Below are 22,679 nucleotides of genomic sequence, written 5' to 3' on the forward strand. Positions count from 1 at the left end.
CTCATATCTGAATGGCTATATCAGAAGTGATGTTACCAAATTTCTCTTTCATCTAAAAGTATACTTTTCCCACAGATGCCCACCTAATTCTGTGAAAAAGCAATGACACAGTCAACCTGTGGACCTGGTAATACGGCCATGATCCAAATACAAGAATAAGTGACACTCCTCCAGCAGTTGCTACAAAATGCTAAAATGTTAACATTTCTTACAGCGTGTTAGTGGTTCATACTCTTTTTTTTTTAAACTTTTTTAAAAATTTTTATTTTCAACATAACAGTATTCCTTGTTTATGCACCACATCCAGTGCTCCATGCACTCCATGCCCTCTCTAATACCCACCATCATAAATGTTTTTATTTCTGTTTTTAAGCTTGTTGTTTTTTTGTATAGTAGTTCCCTAACCATATCCAATTCTTTTTAAATGTATTTTCCAATTTCATGTAATAATTCCTCCATTAAAATTTAATATTCTAGATTACCAAGATAACAAGAGAAGAGCATATGATAATAAGTTGCAAATTAAAAACAAGTAATACAAAATGTGATTTTGCAGAAATTCCTATTTTGACTTTCTTAAGCATTAATGAGTCCTCAGATCAAGACAGAACAGTTCAATGACACATGGTCCAGTGGAAATCTGAGAACTCTGGAATCCAACAAATGTGGTTTGGATTTGAGATTTACCACTTTAATTGCTGTTCTTTAACTTCTCTGGGATCAGTTTCCTCATCTATAAAATGCACATATAAAAGAACAAAACACAAGCATGTGTTAACTGTCCTCAATACATGCTAGTCCCTCGCTCACCTCCTAAATTTCAGCCAGCAAGAAAGATTCATAAAAAGTAGAAAAATTACTGGATGCATTATTCTGCATTATAGTTATAAATATTTTTCTAAAGCTTTGATTAATATACATGTATTGGGGGTTTTGTAAGATGTTATTTATTTTTTTGCTAGAGAGAGAGAGCACTTAAGCAGGGGAGAAACACACAGAGGAAGAAGCAGACTCCCCGCTGAGGAAGGAGCCTAATGCTGGACTTCATTCCAAGATCCTAGGATCAAGACCTGAGCCAAAGGCAGATGCTTAACCAAATGAGTCACCCATGCATCCCCACATATATGTGTTTTTAATGAAATCATGAACATTGGGCTTGTTTCTCAAAAGTTTAGGTATTTTCAGGAATATCACATCTCCCAAAATGTGCCCTTTGATGGCCCCTTCATGGACTTACAGCTTTGATTTGGTATAACTTTCCTGAATACATTATTGTATAAATAGGGAAATATCAAATCGTCCAGAGGCTTGCCCAGGCCCATCTCTGAGTTGAAGCTCTGGCCATTCTTCCTTGTATCTTTATTCTTAGACAATACAAGGCACTTTTTCTTTTTCTTTTTTTTTCTTTTTTTTTAAAAGATTTTATTTATTCATTTGACAGACAGAGATCACAAGCAGGCAGAGAGGCATGCAGAGAGAGAGGAAGGGAAGCAGGCTCCCCGCCAAGCAGAGAACCCAACGTGGGGCTCAATCCCAGGACCCTGGGATCATGACCTGAGCTGAAGGCAGAGGCTTTAACCCACTGAGCCACCCAGGTGCCCCAAGGCCCTTATTCTTCCAACTGAGATCTTGACCTTGCCTCTTTTCCTGACACTAAAAAGGAACCTGAAAAACAAACCCAGATTCTGACACTTCCAATCAAGAATCTCTCTCCATGACCACAACTGGGGATTCTTTTCTTTATCTATGGCTGGAGGAAACTGGACAAGAGTTGAAGAGTTTATCCTCTTGAGCTTCTCTTCCTTACCTACCGAAGTACAGTCATTACTCTTCCTGACATTTCTAATCATCTACCTGGTCACCCTGATGGGAAACAGCCTCATCATCCTGGTTACGTTGGCTGATCCCATGCTACACAGTCCCATGTACTTCTTCCTCAGGAGCTTGTCCTTCTTGGAGATTGGCTTCAACTTAGTCATTGTGCCCAAGATGCTGGGGACCCTGCTTGCCTGGGACACAACCATCTCCCTCCTTGGCTGTGCCACACAGATGTATTTCTCCTTCTTCTTTGGAGTAGATGAATGTTTCCTCCTGGCCACCATGGCTTATGACCGCTATGTGGCCATCTGCAGTCCCTTGCACTACCCAGTCATCATGAACCAAAGGACCCGGGCCAAACTCGCTATTGCCTCCTGGTTTCCAGGCTTTCCCGTAGCTACTGTGCAGACCACGTGGCTCTTCAGCTTTCCATTCTGTGGCAACAAGGTGAATCACTTCTTCTGTGACAGCCCACCTGTGCTGAGGCTGGTCTGTGCAGACACAACACTGTTTGAGATCTACGCGATTGTTGGAACCATTCTGATCGTCATGATACCCTGCTTGCTGATTCTGTGTTCCTACACTCGCATTGCTGCTGCCATCCTAAAGATTCCATCAGCTAAAGGGAAGCATAAAGCCTTCTCCACCTGCTCCTCCCACCTCCTTGTTGTCTCCCTGTTCTATGTATCATTAAGCCTCACCTACTTCCGGCCTAAATCCAATAATTCTCCTGAGAGCAAAAAGCTGCTGTCGTTGTCCTACACTGTTGGGACTCCCATGTTGAACCCCATCATTTATAGCCTGAGAAATAATGAGGTGAAGAATGCTCTTGGCCGGATCTTCCAAAAGGCTTTAGGCCTTAGAAATTGCATCCCATAGACATTTAGAAGAGTCAGTGTACTGAATGGGGAGCAATCAGTTTACTATTTGGGATTCCTCTGCCTCTTTTCACATCTCTGTTCGTATGAAACCCAGCTGCTGAAGCTCAGTGCAGGGAAAAGAGCACAGAAGTAGGTAAGACCTATTGCTACCACCTGGAAAACTCCTCTGCTCATGGTAGGCTTATTTTATTTTTCTTGTTGGTATTCCAACAGTTCTGTGCCAAGTAATCCCAGATATTAACATTCCTGTGTCCACACTATGAACAGTATAGAACTGCTTATAAGCCTAATGTAAGAACACATTTAGTTACAGGACAAGATCAGTAAAAATCATCATGTCACATTCTCTTCCTTTTGAACAGTTCTGACTCATTCATCGATAGAAAGCCCTATGACCCCTCCCAATGCCTAACTTTCATCACTGTCTTACTTCAGTTCACATGCCCTTGAAGCAGTTCTTCTAAGCTCATTGGTATATGTTATGAATATAAGAAAATGTATTGATAATCCCCATACTTACACCTTTATAACTTCCACAATCATTTTATTCCTTATTCTACTTTTGCCAGGAAGAATAGCTGAGCTTCTGTGGGCTCTCTCTCTATCCAATACTCAGGTTTTTAAAACTTGTTGAAGTAATATTATAAATTCCTGTTGTGATTCTGATTTTTGAAATTTAAATTCAATTAATTAACATATAATGAGGCAGAGGTCAGTAATTCATCAGTCATATAATACCCCCTATTCACTACAACACATGTCCTCCTTAATGTCTTGTGATTCTGTTTTCATCAAAGTTTTAAAAGGATATAGCTAACTGCAACATAGCTTTTTTTAACCAAAAAATATTTCTTATTCTTTTTGTAGTTTCATGGTACTCTGTTTCCTAGGTATACCATAATTCACTTAACAAATCTTTTATAATTACAAATCATGCATTAAAAATAACTTTATGTATAAGCATTTTAATATTTTTGCCAGTATATCAGAGAGATGGAAATCTAGAAATTTAAGAAAGGGTAAATACATGTATCATGTTGTTATATATTGGCAAATTTCCCTCAAAACTGATTGTACCATTTTATATACCCACAAGCGGTTTACAAGTGTTCTTTTTTCCCCACAGCCACATCAATAACATATGTCATCAAACATTTTATTCATATAATAAGTAAAAAATTACTCAAATTTGAATTTGAAGGAAATAAATTTTGAAGAATATGGAAGAAATATTTGAGTAAATTAGAGAAAATGGTGAATTTCATTCAGACTTCTGAGTTAATAGTTTAGGTGATTAGCAGCTGGTGATGTTTTATACTCTATTTTCTCTACTTGAAAGGTGCTTTCCATTTATTTTAAACAGAGCCATCTCATCTTTCAAGGTCTTCACTGTAATCCCTCAAGAACCATAAATTATTCTCTCCAACATGCATCTATTCCAATTTTATCAACAGATAAATTAAATTTTGAATACACTATGCTGTACTTGTTTTTACATGTTTCTTTCCCCCCAGTGTACCTGTAACTCTTTGAAAATGAAAACTGCACAAGTATTTGTTTTACATGACACAGGCAATTCCTGAAAAGCTTATGTTCTGAAAAACTCTATATTGAAAATACTATGGGAAAATGGGTTAGGGCAGACCACTCAGAAAATATAGAACTCTGAAGCCAGAGTTTTAACAGAAACACAGCTGGTATGTGGAGAGACAACACAGACTGCTCAGACATGCAGTTCAGGGACACTGGAGGTTGCCACAGTAGTTATTTAACATGCATAACGACAGAATGAAAATGTCAGTGATGGTTTATTTAGTAAAAGAGTATTTGGTGCTGAGATAATGCAGATGGTGTGATGCTCTGAACCAGTGGGGCAGCCCTTATATGGTCATGAGAGTCACTGCCACTTGCCAGGAACCAAAAGCTGCACAAAACAATAGATGCTCCTCTTTGTGAATAAAGCCTCAAGCACAAGCACACCTCTAAAACTTTCTTGAAAACAACTAAGGGATGCCAAGGTCTTATGACATTTGTTTCAGTGTTGAAAGTTATTACTTTATCTATTCTGGTTTGCTTTGCCCAATACAAACTTTACATTATGATGAAATTATTCTCCAATTTTTCAATAGTATATGAAAGATGAATAAATGAATGGGTAATCCAGTTGAGAAGTGGTGGTGACTTGGAATAGAGAATTTAATTTATCAGGTTTCAGTAGAAATTAATTCTAAATAATTTTTAGAGGAAGAATTGATAGGATATGTTGGATTGCATGTGAAAAAACACAATGCTCAAGAAAGAAGATCTGATTCTAGAACAAGACCAGTTCCTGTAGTAGAGTACAGGTATTCTGAAAGTCTAGAGGAGATCCATAAAAGAAGTATGAAAGAGATTTTTTTTTTTCCCCAGAAAGTTCAAGCCTTTTCCTTTGTATTTCTGTTATGAACCTCTTTTCACCTTTTAGAAACATCTTCCCCAAACTTGCAGTAACTGATCTTGCCTTGGGACCAGCTGCTTTCATCAGGTTATCCAAGAACCATATATGGTAGCCAATGACTCAAGTGCAAGTGACTTACTAAGGAAAAACCATTAAATTAGTGGGAAAAATAAAGCAGGAATGGAGAAGAAACTAAGCAAACATATAATTTGGGGTGCAATCCCAGACTAGCCTAATCCAGCAGGGAACTCCAGAGAATAAATAAAGTTTAGTTTGTTCTGCTTTGTGTCAGAAGAAGTAGGCTTCTGTACTTCCATTCCAGTCATCTACTGGCTCCTGGCAAACTGGGAAGTAGGGAAGAGTGAGAATTAAAACTCCTAGGTGCCACTCTCTCCCAGTGCCCTGGGGAAATTCTTCTGAAGGTCTCAGGTACAAGCTATTAGAAGTAAAGCTTTCAGATGTTGACAAAGGATGCTCAGAGATGGTCAAAATGACCAAGGAAGATTGAAGAGAAACTCCAGCAGTGTCTACTATAGTCTGCCCTTCAGAAGTGCTATTCATCATCTGAGTGTTTTTATCAAGAAAAAACTCCTAAGTCTCTAATCCAAACATTAAAAAATGGTCATTGAAAAAAAATTAACTACTGAAATCCTAGATCTAGAGCTCCGTTCAACATAAATCAACATTTCCAAGTTCAACATCTACCAAACAATGTGAATTCAGATACATTTATTTTTTCCAGTTGAGTAGTTTGAATCAAACACAAAAATCCAAACTCATCTCCCAAGATATGCATTGGTCATCAGAAACAATGGAGTCAAACACATAAGTATGAAATAAATATTTTCTTATTTAACTCATCATTTTCAAGGCATCTTTATTTTTCACAATAAGAACCACACATCATTATAAAGGGTAATGATAATTCTTTTACTTCACCTTCCACTTTTACAGAGGCCCCTTTGGGGTTTCTGGGACTGAGAAAATAGCCCTTGATGATTAATTTATATTTTTTGAAAGGCTTTTGTCTTAGATAAAGACATGGCTGAAATTTGGGGATTGCTGCTCATAATAACTTAATTAAATTGTAATCCAAGTTCCTACTCAGAGTTATGTCCAGGGAAACGGGAAATAGTGGCGCTATTTTTGTAACTTCATCATTTTCTCATAGTTACATATCCATCACAGTTGTAATTTTTTTTAAGATTTCACTTTTTATTTTTATTTTTTTATATTAATTTATTTATTTTCAGCATAACAGTATTCATTATTTTTTCACCACACCCAGTGCTCCATGCAATCCGTGCCCTCTATAATACCCACCACCTGATACCCCAACCTCCCCCCCCACCACCACTTCAACAGACTATGGACTCTGAAAAACACAGTTGTAATTTTACATTTTTATATGGTTCATTCATATCTGTCTTCCCATTTAAACTGCATGTTCCATGAGGACAAGAACAATGTTTGTGAAATTTCCTACTGAAATTCCACTGCCTTGTTCAATGTAGGTATCCAACTATTACTTGTTGACTGAAAGAACAAACATTTAAAATATACCTTGTACATCTGCTCATTGGCCACTGAATCCTGTAATACAGTTTTTCCTCCTCCAAATGCAAGTACTCAGTATCTGAGAAGAGAGAAAGGATAAGAGGAAGAGAGAAGTCATGTAGCTATTTCTATTCTTACATTACTTTTGGTTATAATTCCAAGTAAATATGGGAACTAACAGGAATTTATGTTATATACTAGACAAAGAGACAGGTTATCAGGGAGAGAGTAAATAGCTATTCTTTTTATCCACTGAGTCACCTTTGTTGTCACTTTTGTTGGAAGTATGCTACGCTTCCCTACCCCAAACTGCAAGATGAAAGCCATCCTAATTAATTGCAGTGGAAAATCTCAGGTCATGTAGTCGAAGAATGATGCAGAAGGTCAGTATTTTCAATATGGCTTGTACAAAAATTCACCCACATACTTGCAGGCACTATGCCAAATACTAGGCAAAAAATAATGAAGTCAGATATAGTTACCACTTTCAGTAAGAAACATGCAATAAAATTTCTATTTCAGAACTATAAGAAATGTTCAGAGATACATTGGAGTCTTTGGATGAAGCCCTAATTAGCTTGGGGAAATTTTATCTCAAAGCATGAACATAATCTTTTTTTTTTTTTTAAAGATTTTATTTATTTATTTGACAGAGAGAGATCACAAGTAGGCAGAGAGGCAGGCAGAGAGAGAGAGAGGAGGAAGCAGGCTCCCTGCTGAGCAGAGCACCCGATGTGGGGCTCGATCCCAGGACCCTGGGATCATGACCTGAGCCAAAGGCAGAGGCTTTAACCCACTGAGCCACCCAGGCGCCCCCCAAGCATGAACATAATCTTATCCCTCAACTTCAATCTTATTCCAGAATGATTAAGACTTTAAGACTGTTAGTCAGACTTCCTTATTTTCATTTTAATCAGGAATTCATAGCTCCTCAACCAATGGCACCTCCAACCAACTGCTTATGATTTTCATTAATATTCTCCACTTGGCTTAGACAATGATTAATGAGTTCTCCTCTCCATGCCTGAAAACTTCTGACTCCAGGTCAGAAACACTCCCAAAGAATCAGCCCAGTGAGAATCAAAAGTGTGAGGAGATGTAAAAGAATACTGGTATGATAGAAATGAAATCACTGTCTTAAAGTGATGCTTGCACTCCCATGTTCATTGTAGCATTTTCACAATAGCAAAGACATTGGAACAACCCAAGTGTCCATTTACAGATGAAAGGATAAAGAAAGTGTGATATTTGTATAGATAGATACAATGGGATATTCATCAGCCATAACAAAGAAGGAAATCCTGCCATTTGGACAACATGGATGGACCTCAAGGGCATTATCCTAAGTGAAAGAAAAAGACAAAGACAAAGAAAGAAAAATACTGTATGATCTCACTTAAATGTGGAATCTGAGAAAACCAAACTCAAAGGAAAAGAGAGTAGAATAGCTTTTATCAGGGGTTGGAGTAGGGTGATGTTGGTCAGAGGGTACAAACGCAGTTATAAGATGTATAAGTTGTGGGGATCAAATATACAGCATAGTGACTATCATTAATATTACTGTGTTATAACCTTGAAAGTTGCAAAGAGAGTAGATATTAAATGTTTCACCACACACATATACAAAAAGTTAATTTTGTGAAGTCATGGACACGTTAACTAACTCTATTTTGTTAATCATTTCAATATAAATACATGTATTAAATTGTCACATTATATACCTTAAACAGTGTTATATGTCAATTTGTCTCAATAAAGCTGAGGAGAAAAAAGAATACTGGCATGCTTTTCTAATCTCTTTCTGGTGCAAACCTCAAAGAATAGACAGACCCTGAGTTTTTCTCCCTTTGCTCTTGTAGCCTCATGAGTGTAGAAAAAGTTGGGGCTGCAGCAAAGACCTTCCTCCCTGTATGAGATTGCAGAACCTTCATGAATTTTTTACTCCTGGGAATTCCTCAAAACTCACACCTGTCAGAAAGTGAACCTATGACTTGACCTGAGGAAGAGGAAGCATTGGGGAAATCACTCTATTTCAGTAAACACCAGGGAGCAAAATAGTCCTGAGACCCAGCCTGGAATCCTCTAGAGTGACTGACATAGGTCCAGCTCAGAGCTTCTTTGGAATGACTAATGCTGCACAACTCAGGGCTTCTTTACAGGAACTGACTCAGCCACGGCCCAGGATTTACCTGGGGTGTCTGATACAGCCCTGGACAAAGCTTCTTTGAGAATGTGACATGGCAGAATACCAGAGTTCACCACCAATGAGGACAGAGACAGGTACAACCCAGAGTACCTTTGAAATGATTGACACAGACACAATCCAGGGATTTTCTGAAATGATTTGCACAGATATAGCCATATTTTAGGACTCCCCTGGAGTTGCTCATTTGGATATAGTCTCAGAGTACTCTAGAGCAGCTGATACAGACCAGGGGTTCTCTGGAATGTGAAACAAATTTCACTCACAGGAGGTAAGTAAAGAGCAAAGTGGACACAGCACAGACGAGCTCTCTTGTAAAGAGGATGATGGCTTATTACCAAGAAAATATATTTTCTTTGACATATTTCTAGGAAACAGGAAGGAAGATCAGAGGTCTCAGGTAAAAAAAAAAAATCATGGAGTTTTATAAGACTTGACAAATTAAGTTATCTGGGAAAAGATAGAAAACACTGATAATATATGCATTGGCTTTAGAATGGTGGAAGCATCTGCCCATATATAATCTAATTTCACATGGTTAGGGTATCTATAATAATAGTCATATTACATTTGAGAAAACTGTAATTCGGAAAATGTCATGTCAGTACCTCTGTGTCTCACAGCTAAAAAGTAAAAACCAGAACTTCAACTCTGAATTTATAACTCTAAAGTCCTTGCTGTTATAACTATGTGGCCCCAAACGATCATTTATGTGAGAGTTTCATGACGTTTTTATTTATTTATTTGAGAGAGTGAGAGAGAGAGGGCAGGGTGAGGAGGGACAGAGGGAGATACAGTCTTAAGCAGACTTCCTACACAATCCCAGGATCCTGAGATCACCACCTGAGCTGAAACCTGAATCTCAACCAACTGACCAACTGTGCCACCCAGGCACCCTAGTTTCACAAAGTTTTCATAGGTATATTATCTAGTTCTTTCTTGCTGAAACAGTGCATGGAATATCCAAGATGTTACCACAGAAAAGAGATACTCTGGATAGAAGTGTAGCTGGCCAGATCATCTCAGCTAAGTTTCTGTATAACTTCTGCTTCCATAGGTTTCTCTCCCCCTCTGATGGCTGCAAACACAACTACATTTATCCAAGGCGCTGTGCTTACAAGACCAGTTGTAAAGCAGTAGCTAGATTGTACTTCATTGATAACATCCTGACAACCACAATTACATGCATGAAACTACAGGAAGATTAGTTCTTTACAACAAGGTCCCAGCAACCTCCCCTTCACCATCTCTTCCCTGCTTAATAGAGGAAAACAGATCAAAATCTAAAAACTGAAGAGAAAGGTGAGAGAAATAGAAGAGAAAAAAAGGAAAGGAGATCAAAAGAAGGCAATACAAAGGGATGGTTAGAGAAGGATCAAGACAGAGGAAGGAAAATATATAATTACAGCTGTGGGAGGGAGGCAAATGAAATGTTTTGAATCATGCGTTCATGTTGTTTTGTGCAGCCATAAGGGCCTAAGAAGAAGCATAAAGGAGCTGTTTCAGGGGACAGGAGAAAAGTGAAAGCCAAGCAAGTAGGGTTCTGAGCTCCCGCCCCTGGCCCTGTCCCTGTCCCTGCCCTTATTTATCCTCATTGGACTTAAATGTAGAGATTCTCTGTAGGATGTGGTTTGAAAGAAAATCTCCTTAACTGAGATTTTCTTTGATAACATCTGAACTTTTGGCCTGAGAACCCTTTCTGAGAACCTTTCTAGCCTTTTGTTACATGGTGACCAGTGTCTAAGTAGTATCATCTGGTTATGTGTCATTAGGAAATTCTCAAACAGTAAAAAAAACTGTTTATTTATACCCAACTTGTGTTTTAAATGATTTAAAGTCACTGATAGAAAAAAAAAAAAGATAGCTTTGCTAAATAGCCCAAAAAGTGGAGTTTAGAAAATTGGTGCCAACTCATTTTGGGATATAGTTTAAGTGATATGCTCCAGAGTCATGGCTCTGTCCTAGGAAAAGTTTTGATTAAATATTTGATGGGAGTGGACATCTGTGGCACAGTGAGTGATGCAAAGCTCTTATAATAAAGCTTTTAAAATAAGTTCTCAGAACAGAGCAAAACATTAAAAATAAATATATATTGAAAGACAAAACTGAATGTACCATCTGTAACACACACACACACACACACACTGTCAGAGGCCTTATACTTAATTGTAAGTTCAACTTGAGATGTTATAGCATCATTAAACTGCTCTAAAAATAATTAAATAATAGGCTACATTAATTAGCAAGCACTTATTAAGGACTCTGTTATGTACAAAAGATACAATGATGACTGAATAGATTTTTATTCCTGGCATTAATAATTAGATAATATAAATATATGCACACATACAAAATTGTGTAGTACTCTAATAGAGTTCTACCCAAAGTGTTATAAGAGGGTAGAATAATCCTTTATTTTTTTTTTTTTGAGAGAGAGAGTGAGAGTGTAGTGGGGTAGGGTGTCGTGGCAGGGGGCAGAGGAAGAGGGAGAGAAAGAATCCCAAGCAGTCTCCACTCTCCACATGGAGCCCAACTCAAGGCTAGATCTCACAATCCTGAGATCATGGCCTGAGCCAAAATCAAGAGTCGGACACTCAACTGACTGATCCACCCAGGCACCCTAAGAATAATCCCTTGATTACACCAAGGGAGCACAGGGAAACTTCACAAGAAAATGATGCTTCAGTTGAGACTTGTAAGATGAGAAGAAATTATACATAATTGCAGGAAGAGGTTTGCAAAAGCGGAGAGCCACATACACAAGGATAAGAAGGAGTGAGAGACATGATATATGTACACAACAGAAGGTACTTTTGTGTAACCAGAGCATCAGCTGTGTAGGGAAACACGCTACTGAAACTGGAAAAATAAGCAGATACCAGAGAAAAAGACCAGGGACAGTAGGCAGTGATTGAAAGACATTAAGCAGTTGAGTAACTTAATTGGAGTTGCTATCACATCACACACAAGTCAAGGATGGTTTGAAGAAAACCAGAATCCTGCAATATTAACAGGCCAGAGACAATAAAAGCCAGAATCTACAGGCAGTTGTGGTGGGGATGTAGATGATGACACTGAATTGGTGTTTAGGAGGAAAAACAATTAAGTTTGGGGGATGAATTAAAGGGTTTTTTCCCAATTCCTGGGTCATGCAGCCAGGTTTGTCATTTCCTGAAATGAGGCAGATAAAAGGAGGCAGCTTGGCTTAACCCAACCAGGCGCTCCCTCAGGAGGCAGCTTGGGAAAGGGGAAGATGATGAGTGTAATTTATAACCCCTATTACTCTTTAAATCTGTGTAAGTTGTATGAGGCCATATCATTGAGTATGTAGTCTTTGTATCTAAGTTCCTTCTGAATGGGGTTCACTGTGCCTACATTCTGTCTCTACAGATATTTCCATGATCATTTTCCACATTGTGTTCGTTGTTCATTCATTTACTCAATAACAATTTACTGGGTATCTACTTGTTAGGAATTGCAATGAAAAGTTGCAAACAGTTTCTACTGTCAAGTAGTATGCCATCTAGAGTATGGAGATGGAGATATAAATTAATGATTATTTTAGTACTAGGACTATGAAAGTGGTATTCTACCTCTCCAGTGTTGTTAATACCTTTCTGATCTTCTCTAGAAATTGTCTTGATTTTTGCTCTGTTACTACATCCTGTGCCCAGAACTCCTGCTTGCCCTCACCTGTGAGCTCAGACGTTTTTCTGTTCTCAGAGTGGGTGAGTCGTCTGATGGGTAAAGCCATGAAGCAGAGTCGCACTGCTCAGGAAGCATATCTTGATACCAAGACTTGCTGGCTGTCTAATCTTGGACAAATTGTTCAACTTTTCTGTGCCTCCTCAGCTGTAAAGTGGGCCTCATAACAATCCCTATATCTTCAGTTTGTTGTGAGACTTCATGTAATGCAGAACACTTAGAATAGTGCCTGGCACTTATCTGGTGCTCATTAAATGTTAACACTTACTTGAAAATTGACAAAGTGTCAAAGTATTTATTTAAAAAAGCAATGTCCAGGTTGAGTTTTTCTTAAATGAATAGGAATCAGTAGGGGTGCCTGGGTGGCTCAGTGGGTTAAGCCTCTGCCTTCAGCTCAGGTCATCTCAGGGTCCTGGGATCAAGCCCCACATCGGACTCTCTGCTCAGCAGGGAGCCTCTTCCCCATCTCTCTGCCCGCCTCTCTTGCCTACTTGTGATCTCTCTCTCTCTGTCAGGTAAATAAATAAAATCTTTAAAAAAAAAAGGAATCAGAAAAAATTATAAAATAGCATTTTCTCAGTGTTTTCCCTCTTTACCTTCCTCCTTCCCTTACCACCCTGACTACACATCCTGAACCTGCTGAGCATTTTACTCAAATAGCTTCTGCTCAGGGAGGGCTTCCCTTCATTCCCCACACCCCGAATGCCTATCTCCTTCTCCACTCTTTTATTCTTCTCCATTGTTCTTAACACCACCTAACATATTGTACATCCTATTATATAATTTGCATATAATCTGTTTTCTCTGCTAGAAGATGAGGGCAGGGATTTTTTTTTAATTTTTCTTATTAATGTTCTTTTAATCACCATACAGTACTTCACTAGTAGTACTAGTGATGCAGTGTTTCATGATACATTATTTGTGTATAAACACCCAGTGCTCATTGCAATACATGCCCTCCTTAATACCCATCACTAGGCTAACCCATCCCCACAGCCTCCTCTCCCCTGAAACCCTCAGTTTGTTTTCCAGAGTCCATAGTCTCTCATGATTTGTCTCCCCCTCTTGACTTCCCCCCTTCAATTTTCCCTTCCTTCTCCTAATATCATCCATGCTATTCCTTATGTTCCACATAAATGAAACCATATGATAATTGTCTTTCTCTGCTTGACTTATTTCACTTAGCATAATCCCCTCCAATTCCATCCATGTCAGTGCAAATGGTGGGTACTCATCCTTTCTGATGGATGAGTAATATTCCATTGTATATATGAATCACATCTTCTTTATCCATTTGTGTGTTGAAGGGCATCTTGGCTCCTTCCACAGTTTGGCTATTGTGGTCATTGCTGCTATGAACTCTGAGATGCACATACCCCTTCTTTTCACTACATCTGTATCTTTGGGATAAATACCCAGTAGTGCAATTGCAGGGTCATGGGGTAGCTCTATTTTTAACTTTTTGAGGAACCTCCATACTGTTTTCCAAGGTGGCTGTACCAACTTGCATTTCCTGCAACAGTGTAAGAAGGTTCTCCTTTCTCCACATCCTCTGTGGAGGATTTGTTGTTTCCTGTCTTGTTAATTTCTGGCATTAGAACTAGTGTAAGATGGTATTTCAATGTGGTTTTAATTTGAATTTCCCTGATTTCTGATGATGATAAACATTTTTTGTTCATGTATCTGTTATCCATTTGTATGTCTTCTTTGGAGATGTGTCTGTTATGTCTTCTGCTCATTTTTTTACTTATTTGGTTTTTTGGGTGTTGAGTTTGATAAGTTCTTTATAGATATTGGATAGCAGCTCTTTTTCTGTAATGTCATTTGTAAATATCTTCTCCCATTCTGTGGGTTGTCTCTTAGTTTTGTTGACTGTTTCCTTTGCTTTGCAGAAGATTTTTCTCTTGATGAAGTTCCAAAAGCTCATTTTTGCTTTTGTTTCCCTTGTCTTTGGAGACATGTTTTAAAAAAAAAATTGCTGTGACCTCTTTGGAGAAGAGTGTGGAGATTCCTCAAGAAATTAAAAATAGAACTTCCCTATGACCCTGCAATTGCACTACTGGGTATTTACCCCAAAGATACAGATGTAGTGAAAAGAAGGGCCATCTGTACCCCAATGTTTATAGAAGCAATGGCCACGGTTGCCAAACTGTGGAAAGAACCAAGATGCCCTTCAACGGATGAATGGATAAGGAAAATGTGGTCCATATACACTGTAGAGTATTATGCCTCCATCAGAAAGGATGAATACCCAACTTTTGTAGCAACATGGACGGGACTGGAAGAGATTATGCTGAGTGAAATAAGTCAAGCAGAGAGAGTCAATTATCCTATGGTTTCATTTATTTGCGGAGCATAACAAATAGCATGGTGGACATGGGGAGTTAGGAGAAGGGAGTTGGGGGAAATTGGAAGGGGAAGTGAACCATGAGATACTATGGACTCTGAAAAACAATCTGAGGGGTTTTAAGTGGTTGGGGGGTGGGAGGTTGGAGGAACCAGGTGGTGGGTATTAGAGACGGCATGGATTGCATGGAGCACTGGGTGTGGTACAAAAACAATGAATACTGTTATGCTGAAAATAAATAAAAAATAAATTTTAAAAAAATGCTGTGGCCAGTGTCGAAGAGGCTACTGCCTATGGTCTCCTTTAGGATTTTATTGGATTCCTGTCTCACATTGGGGTTTTTCATCCTTTTGAGTTTATCTTTTTGTGTGGTGTAAGAGAATGGTCAGGTTTCATTCTTCTGTATATAGCTGTCCAATTTTCCCAGCACCGTTTATTGAAGAGACTCTCTTTTTTTCCTTTGGGTATTTTTTCCTGATTTGTTGAAGATTAGTTGACCATAGAGTTGAGGGTCCATATCTGGGCTCTTTATTCTGTTCCATTGATCTATGTGTCTGTTTTTTCCCAGTATCATGCTGTCTTGGTGATCACAGCTTTGTAATATAGCTTGAAATCAGGCAACGTGATGCCCCCATGTTTGTTTTTCTTTTTCAACATTTCCTTGGTGATTTGGGGTTTTTCTGGTTCCATACTAATTTTAGGATTGTTTGTTCTAGCTCTTTGAAAAATACCATTGGTACTTTGATCAGATACCCCAATGAGAGTACAGATGGCTTTAGGCAGCACAGACATTTTAACAATGTTTATTCTTCCAATTTGTGAGCATGGAATGTTTGTCCATCTTTTTGTGTCTTCTTCAGTTTCTTTCGTAAGTGTTCTGTAATTCCTCAAGTACAGATCCTTTACCTCTTTGGTTAGGTTTATTCCTAGGTATTTTATCATTTTTGGTGCTAATATAAATGCAATCAATTTCCTATTTTCTCTTCCTAGAGTTACACTGTTAATGTATAGAAAAGCAACTGATTTTGGTGCATTGGGCTTGTATCTTGTCACATTAATGTATTGCTGTATGAGTTCTAGTAATTTCGGGGTGGGGTCTTTTAGGTTCTACACATAAAGTATCATGTCATCTGGAAAGAGAGAGTGTGACTTCTTCTTTGCCAATTTGAATACCTTTTATTTCTTTTTTGTTGTCTGACTGCTGAGGCTAGGACTTCTAGCTCTAAGTTGAACAACAGTGGCAAGAGCAGGCATCCTTGTCATGTTCCTGAGCTTAAGGCAAAAGCTCTCAGCTTTTCCCCATTGAGAATGATAATTTGCCATGGGCTTTTCATAGATGGTTTTTATGAAATTGAAGAATGTTCCTTCTATCCCTACACTCTGAAGAGTTTTAATCAGGAAAGAATGCTGTATTTTGTCAAATGCTTTTTCTCCATCAAATGAAAGGATTATATGATTCTTGTCTCTTCTTTTGTTAATGTGTTCTGTCACACTGATTGATTTGCAAATATTGAACCACCTTGCACTCCAAGAATAAATCCCACCTGGTCATGATGGACAGTCCTTTTATTGTTCTGTTGGATCCTATTGGCTAGGATCTTGTGAGATATTTGGCATCCATATTCATCAAGGATTCTGTAATTCTCCTTTTTGATGGGGTCTTTGCCTGGTTTAAGGATAAGGGTAATGCTGACCTCATAGAATGAGTTTGGAAGTTTTCCTTCCATTTCTATTTTTTGAAACAGCTTCAGGAGAATAGGTTTTATTTCTTCTTTAAATGTTTGGTAAAATTCCCCTGGGAATCCATTAGGCCCTGGACTCTTGTTTTTGGGGACATTTTTGATCACTGCTTCAATTTTGTTACTGGTTATTGGTCTATTCAGATTGTCAGTTTCTTCCTATTTCAATCTTGGTAGTTTATAGGTTTCCAGGAAGGCATCCATTTCTTCCAGGTTGCTTAATTTATTGGCTATAGCAGTCAATAATAATTTCTAATAATTGTTTCTATTTCCTTGATGTTAGTCGTGATCCCTTCCCTTTCATTCATAATTTTATAATTTTGGGTTCTTTCTCTTTTCTTTTGGATAAGTCTGGCTAGAAGTTTACCGATCTTATAAATTCTTTCAAATAATGAGTTTCTAGTTTCATTGATCTGCTCTACTGTATTTCTGGTTTCTTACTCATTGATAGCTGCTCTAATCTTTATTATTTCTCTTCTCCTACTTGATTTTGGTTTTATTTTTTGTTCTTTCTCCAGTTCTTTTAGGTATATTCAGGAGTTTCCTCCTATTTGAGTGAGGCTTAGATTGGAATCTATTTCCCTCTTAGAACCACCTTTGAAGTATCCCATAGGTTTTGGACTGATGTATTTTTGTTCTTGTTAGTTTCCATGAATTAAGTTCTTCTCCTTCTCTTTTTTTAAGATTTTATTTTCATTCCAGTTAGTTAATGTACAGCATAATAGTAGTTTCAGGTATACATTGTGGTGATTCAACACTTGCACGCAATTTCCCATTTGACCCAAACATTTTTTAGCAGGATGGTCTTTAGCTTCCACGTGTTTGAATTGTTTTTAATTTTTTTTTTTTCGGTGATTGAGTTCCAGTTTCAAAGCATCATGACCTAAAAACATGCAGGGAATAATCTCAGTCTTTTGGTATCAATTGAGATTTGATTTGTGACCCAGTATGTGGTTTATTATAGAGAAAGTTCTGTGTGTGTTTGAGAAGAGTGAGAATTCTATTGTTTTAGGTTGGAATGTTTTGTATATATCTATGAAGTCCATCTGGTCCAATGTGTCAAAGCTCTTTTTTTGTGTGGTGTTGTTGTTGGTCTTCTGCAGATATGATCTTTCCATTGCTGAAAGTGGAATTTTGAGGTCTCCTACTATTAAAGTACTATTAATGATATGTTTCTTTATTTTGGTGAGCAGTTGGCTTATGTATTTGGCTGTTCCCATGTTAGGGGCATAGATATTTACAATTGTTAGATCTTCTTATTGGATAGACCCTTTAAGAATGATATAGTGTCCCTCTGTATCTCTTACTACAGTCTTTAGCTTAAAATCTAATTTGTTTGATGTGAGAATTGCTACCCAAGCTTTCTTTTGAGATACATTGGCATGAAAAATTGTTTTCCATCCCTTCACTTTCAGTCTGAATGTATCTTTAGGTTCAAAATGAGTCTCTTGTAGACAGCATATGGATGGGTCTTCCTTTTGTAGAACCCCCCCCTTAATATTTCTTGCAGGGCTGGCTTGGTAGTCACATATTCCTTTAGTTTCTGCCAGTCTTGGAAGCTCCTTGTCTCTCCATCCATTCTGAATGACAGCCTTGCTGGATAAAGAACCCTTGGCTGTCTGTTATTCTCATTTAGTACCTTGAATATGTTTTGCCAGCCCTTTCTGGCTTGCCAGGTCTCTGTGGACAGGTCTGAAATTATTCTGATGTTCCTCCCACTGTACATAAGAAATCTCTTCCACCTAACCACTTTCAGGATTGTTTTCTTGGATCTAAGATTTGTGAGGTGTACTATTATATGTTAGGGCCTTGGTCAATTCTCAATGATCTTAGGAGGGGTCCTTTAGGGCAGAGAATTTTGTTTGTTTTATTTATAGATGTATTATCTTCAGTACTTAGAAGAGTGTCTGGTACACAGAAGATAATATTAATGAATAAATTATGCTTTTTTTCTAGGAATTGAAAAATAAGGACTACAGTGAGTTTGGGAAGTAAGTTAGACAAGAAGTAGACTTTGAAGGATAGATCTGCATTATATCATAATAACTATAATGGTTAGCATTTATGGTTAGCATGTGTTATGTATCAGTCATCATGCAAGTGCCTTAGATGTATTACATCATGTAAGTTTATAGTCATCGGAATTTCAGGGTCCCAATTTTGAAGTTTAGTTATTGATGTACTGATTAAACCTTCTGCTTCTTTCTCACAGGATTTAATATTATTAGTCTGCCTATTTGAGTGAGTCTTTATTAACATGATACACTTGAGCTCATATTTCTTGAAAGTCAAGACACAAGTCAACCAACAAAAGCTGATCAAAGGGTTTATATGTAATACATCTGGATTCCTTCTATGGTCTGACACTGTCTTGAGTCTGTGTTCCCTTTTCTCATCATATACAACTTATCAGTAATATTTAACCTAAAATCAGAATAAACCACAGTCTCTATATTCCACACCTCCTTTAAACTGACATATTCTGAGATGGGAAATGAAGAAATACTCTAATATATTGAAGATTCCTCCGGTATATTGAAACCATTGTGAATGTGGGCTGCTTGAGATTAGGGTACATTCAGGTCTCGCCTAAGGGATCATTAGTAACTACTGGTTCACTTTCCTTGACTTTCTCTTTCCTACTCTCATTTTGCAGAAAATATATCCTGGCTGACCTCACCACCTTTCATTGTGCATTAAGACCCCTCTCTTCAGAAATGCTTAGCCTGACTTCTATTTTAGTACCACTGACTATTGAAGAAAGGGTAGGAGTCCCAAAGGGAACCTATGATTTTGAACATTCTCTACAGAGCTAAGAAAAGTCAAGGAATGTGTAGATATGTATGATGTGCATCAGTTCAGTCTAAAACAGGTTAGGATTCTTCCAAAATATTGTGACTCCAAAGGAGAAGCTTTTTTTTTTTTTTTTTTTGGAAGGTATAGCTTTTGATTGCCAATCACTATAACAAGAAAGGTAGAGAATGAGGCCATACATTTTCTTTCTAAGGGTATAATAGAGGTCTAAATAACATATGGAGACCTCTACCTTCCTGGAGAATGAATGTCAATGAAATCCTAGGCAGAAGAATGACGTGGGAAAACTGGACAATTGTCAGTGAGTTTGTTCTTGTGAGCTTTTCAACCTTGTCTTCTGAGCTACAAGCTCTACTGTTTCTCCTTTTTTTAACTATTTACCTGGTTACCCTAATGGGCAATGTTCTCATCATCTTAGTCACTACAGCTGACTCAGCTCTACAAAATCCTATGTACTTCTTCCTCAGGAACTTGTCCTTCCTGGAGATAGGCTTCAACTTGGTCATTGTGCCCAAGATGCTGGGAACTCTGATCATCCAAGACACAACCATCTCCTTCCTTGGCTGTGCCACTCAGATGTATTTCTTCTTCTTCTTTGGGGCTGCTGAGTGCTGCCTCCTGGCCACAATGGCATATGACCGCTATGTAGCCATCTGTGACCCTTTGCGCTACCCAATCATTATGAGCCGCAGAGCCTGTGCCCAGCTAGCAGCTGCCTCCTGGTTCTCAGGTTTTCCAGTGGCCACCGTGCAAACCACATGGATTTTCAGCTTCCCTTTTTGTGGCCCCAATAGAGTCAACCATTTTTTCTGTGATAGCCCCCCTGTCATTGCACTGGTGTGTGCTGATACCTCTCTGTTTGAACTGGAGGCTTTGACAGCAACTGTCTTATTCATTCTCTTCCCTTTCTTGCTAATCCTGGGGTCCTATGTCCGAATCCTCTCCACTATCTTCAGGATGCCATCAGCTGAGGGGAAACGCAAGGCCTTCTCCACCTGCTCCTCCCACCTTCTGGTTGTCTCCCTCTTCTACAGTACTGCCATCCTTACATACTTCCGACCACGATCCAGCACCTCTCCTGAGGGCAAGAAACTGCTATCACTGTCCTACACAGTGGTGACTCCAATGTTGAACCCCATCATCTACAGCTTAAGGAATAGTGAAGTTAAGGCTGCACTGAAGCGAGTCATCCACAGGACCCTGGGCCCTCAGAAACTATGACTGACTGTGATGCAAACCAAATGAGTGGAATGCAAGGAGATAGGAAAGGACTCCTCAAGTATGTTTTAGTGCCTCCTCATTCTAAAAGCTATGATATATCCACTAGAATTTTGGACTTTACTATGATCTGTTTCTGAATGAAAGAACATGAGCAATGAAGGAGAACTTCTATAGGCCTGGGTCCATAGGACTGGGGGACCAACATATCTGAGGATACTGCTAGTTGACACAAATTGGGAGCTGATCTGAAGGTTGACAGTTGTAGTGACAACACTACAATTTGCATTCTGTACTTGTTTTAACTTTTCTTGAACTTCCTCAACCATGTCTTTTTAGAACTTCCTGCTTTACATTATCTATGTTTCCAAACTCCCCCTGAAACTTTCAAGGATCTTTTTTGCTTACAAGATAAACTTATGACAATGGTAATAATAAGCGGTAGAGTTTTGTGTCATTCTTTCACTCATTTTTGGAACTCAATTTTTTTTAAATTATTTTCTTAATTTCTTTTCAGTGTAACAGTATTCATTGTTTTTGCACCACACCCAGTGCTCCATGCAATACGTGCCCTCCCTAATACCCACCACCTTGTTCCCCCAACCTCCCACCTCCCGCCCCTTCAAGATCTTCAGGTTGTTTTTCAGAGTCCATAGTCTCTCACTCAATTTCAATACATTTTTATTCAACATTCAGCATGTGTCAGACCCTGTTTAGGACCTGAAGACACAGTGCTGAAGAAAATAGACAATTTTATTACCTTGTGGAATTTATATTCTAATGAGAAAGAAAATAATAAAGTCATACTTAAAAAATTCCCTTGGCTTATAAAGTACCCATATACTACTACGCTAGCAAATGAGGACTTCTTCCTCTGCTACTGTGATTAGTCTGTGCCTCATCTGGCGAAAGACTACTCCACACAGACACCACCTCAATCTCAAATTATTCACCTTGGATATGAGAATTGTTTGACAGAAAGGGTGTGAGGAATACCAAGCTAAGTGGACAACATTCTAGGAAACTGCTGTGAATAACCCAGAGATTCTTTGTTTACTAGATGTTATGCAGTCATATTGGGATTAGATGAAACCAGCTGTCCTTCTTAAACTTGCCTATCACTCTAGCAGTCCCTTTTCCTGATTTTGTCCATTGAATATAGGCCAACTCTGGATTCCTTAAAAATAGCAGACTTGGGGTGTTGATACCATATATAAGTGTGAATTATTCATAACAATTTATTGATATTTAACAGAATAAAATAGCATTTACTGCATAGGCATGTCCTCTCCACAAACTCTATAAATAACTCTAACTCTGTGTGCCATGGAAGTACCAGGACCAGTTCAATCTCCCACACAGGGTACCCTTCACTTCTCATGTATCAAGGGCTCTACAAAAGCAGCACATTCTGAATTATCACTACAAGAATTTGTAAATGAAAATGTAGATATTGGGGTTCTGTTTGGATGATAGCAGTCACACAACAATGCAGATTGACACCATTATATATTTATAATCTCCAATTTTAGCCAAAATTTCATTACTCCTTCACATGTATTTTACTTGTTCTTTTATGGTAGACAGAATAATGGTCCCCCAAAGATGTCCATATACTAAACCCCAGGACTTATAAACATGTTACCTAACCAGAATAAGGATTGTGTAGACAGAATTAAAATAAGTAACTTCAGATGGGGTTGTTATCCTAGATTTTCTTTGGAATACCGTAACAAGAAATTAGAAGGTAGGTAGAGAATGAGACTGAAATATTTATTCCTGTGGCTTTCCTGACTCCATACACCTATGTCCACAACCCCTGTCTCAAGGTTTTCTCTGTGGAGCTACCCTCTCCAAGTCCTAAGTTGTCCTTCAGGCCCAGGATTATTACAAGCTTCTTTCTCACTCTTGCTAGCCCTGGGATGTCACTATTTCTTGTTACTTTCAGAATCCTGTCTTT

General features: G+C 38.3%; 2 protein-coding genes across 3 annotated transcripts; both read left to right on the forward strand.

Moving 5' to 3' along the window:
- Window positions 1–1,746: 1,746 nt before the first annotated feature.
- LOC116600202 (olfactory receptor 10A2-like) lies at window positions 1,747–4,941 on the forward strand. 2 transcript variants are annotated; one of them, XM_032360322.1, is made up of 2 exons: window positions 1,747–2,667; window positions 4,918–4,941. In XM_032360322.1, the coding sequence occupies exons 1-2, from the start codon at window positions 1,747–1,749 to the stop codon at window positions 4,939–4,941; spliced, it is 945 nt and encodes a 314-aa protein (XP_032216213.1). The 2 variants fall into 2 exon arrangements, with proteins under 2 accessions (XP_032216213.1, XP_032216212.1); XM_032360321.1 differs by lacking the exon at window positions 4,918–4,941 and having other exon boundaries at window positions 1,747–2,697.
- A 14,833-nt stretch (window positions 4,942–19,774) lies between these two features.
- On the forward strand, window positions 19,775–20,722 carry LOC116600203 (olfactory receptor 10A4). The gene has a single exon (XM_032360323.1). It carries the CDS (start codon window positions 19,775–19,777, stop codon window positions 20,720–20,722), a length of 948 nt encoding a protein of 315 aa, XP_032216214.1.
- Window positions 20,723–22,679: the final 1,957 nt, after the last annotated feature.

Source organism: Mustela erminea, chromosome 9 (genome assembly GCF_009829155.1).
Source record: "Mustela erminea isolate mMusErm1 chromosome 9, mMusErm1.Pri, whole genome shotgun sequence".
In the NCBI taxonomy this organism is placed as follows: Eukaryota; Metazoa; Chordata; class Mammalia; order Carnivora; family Mustelidae; genus Mustela; species Mustela erminea.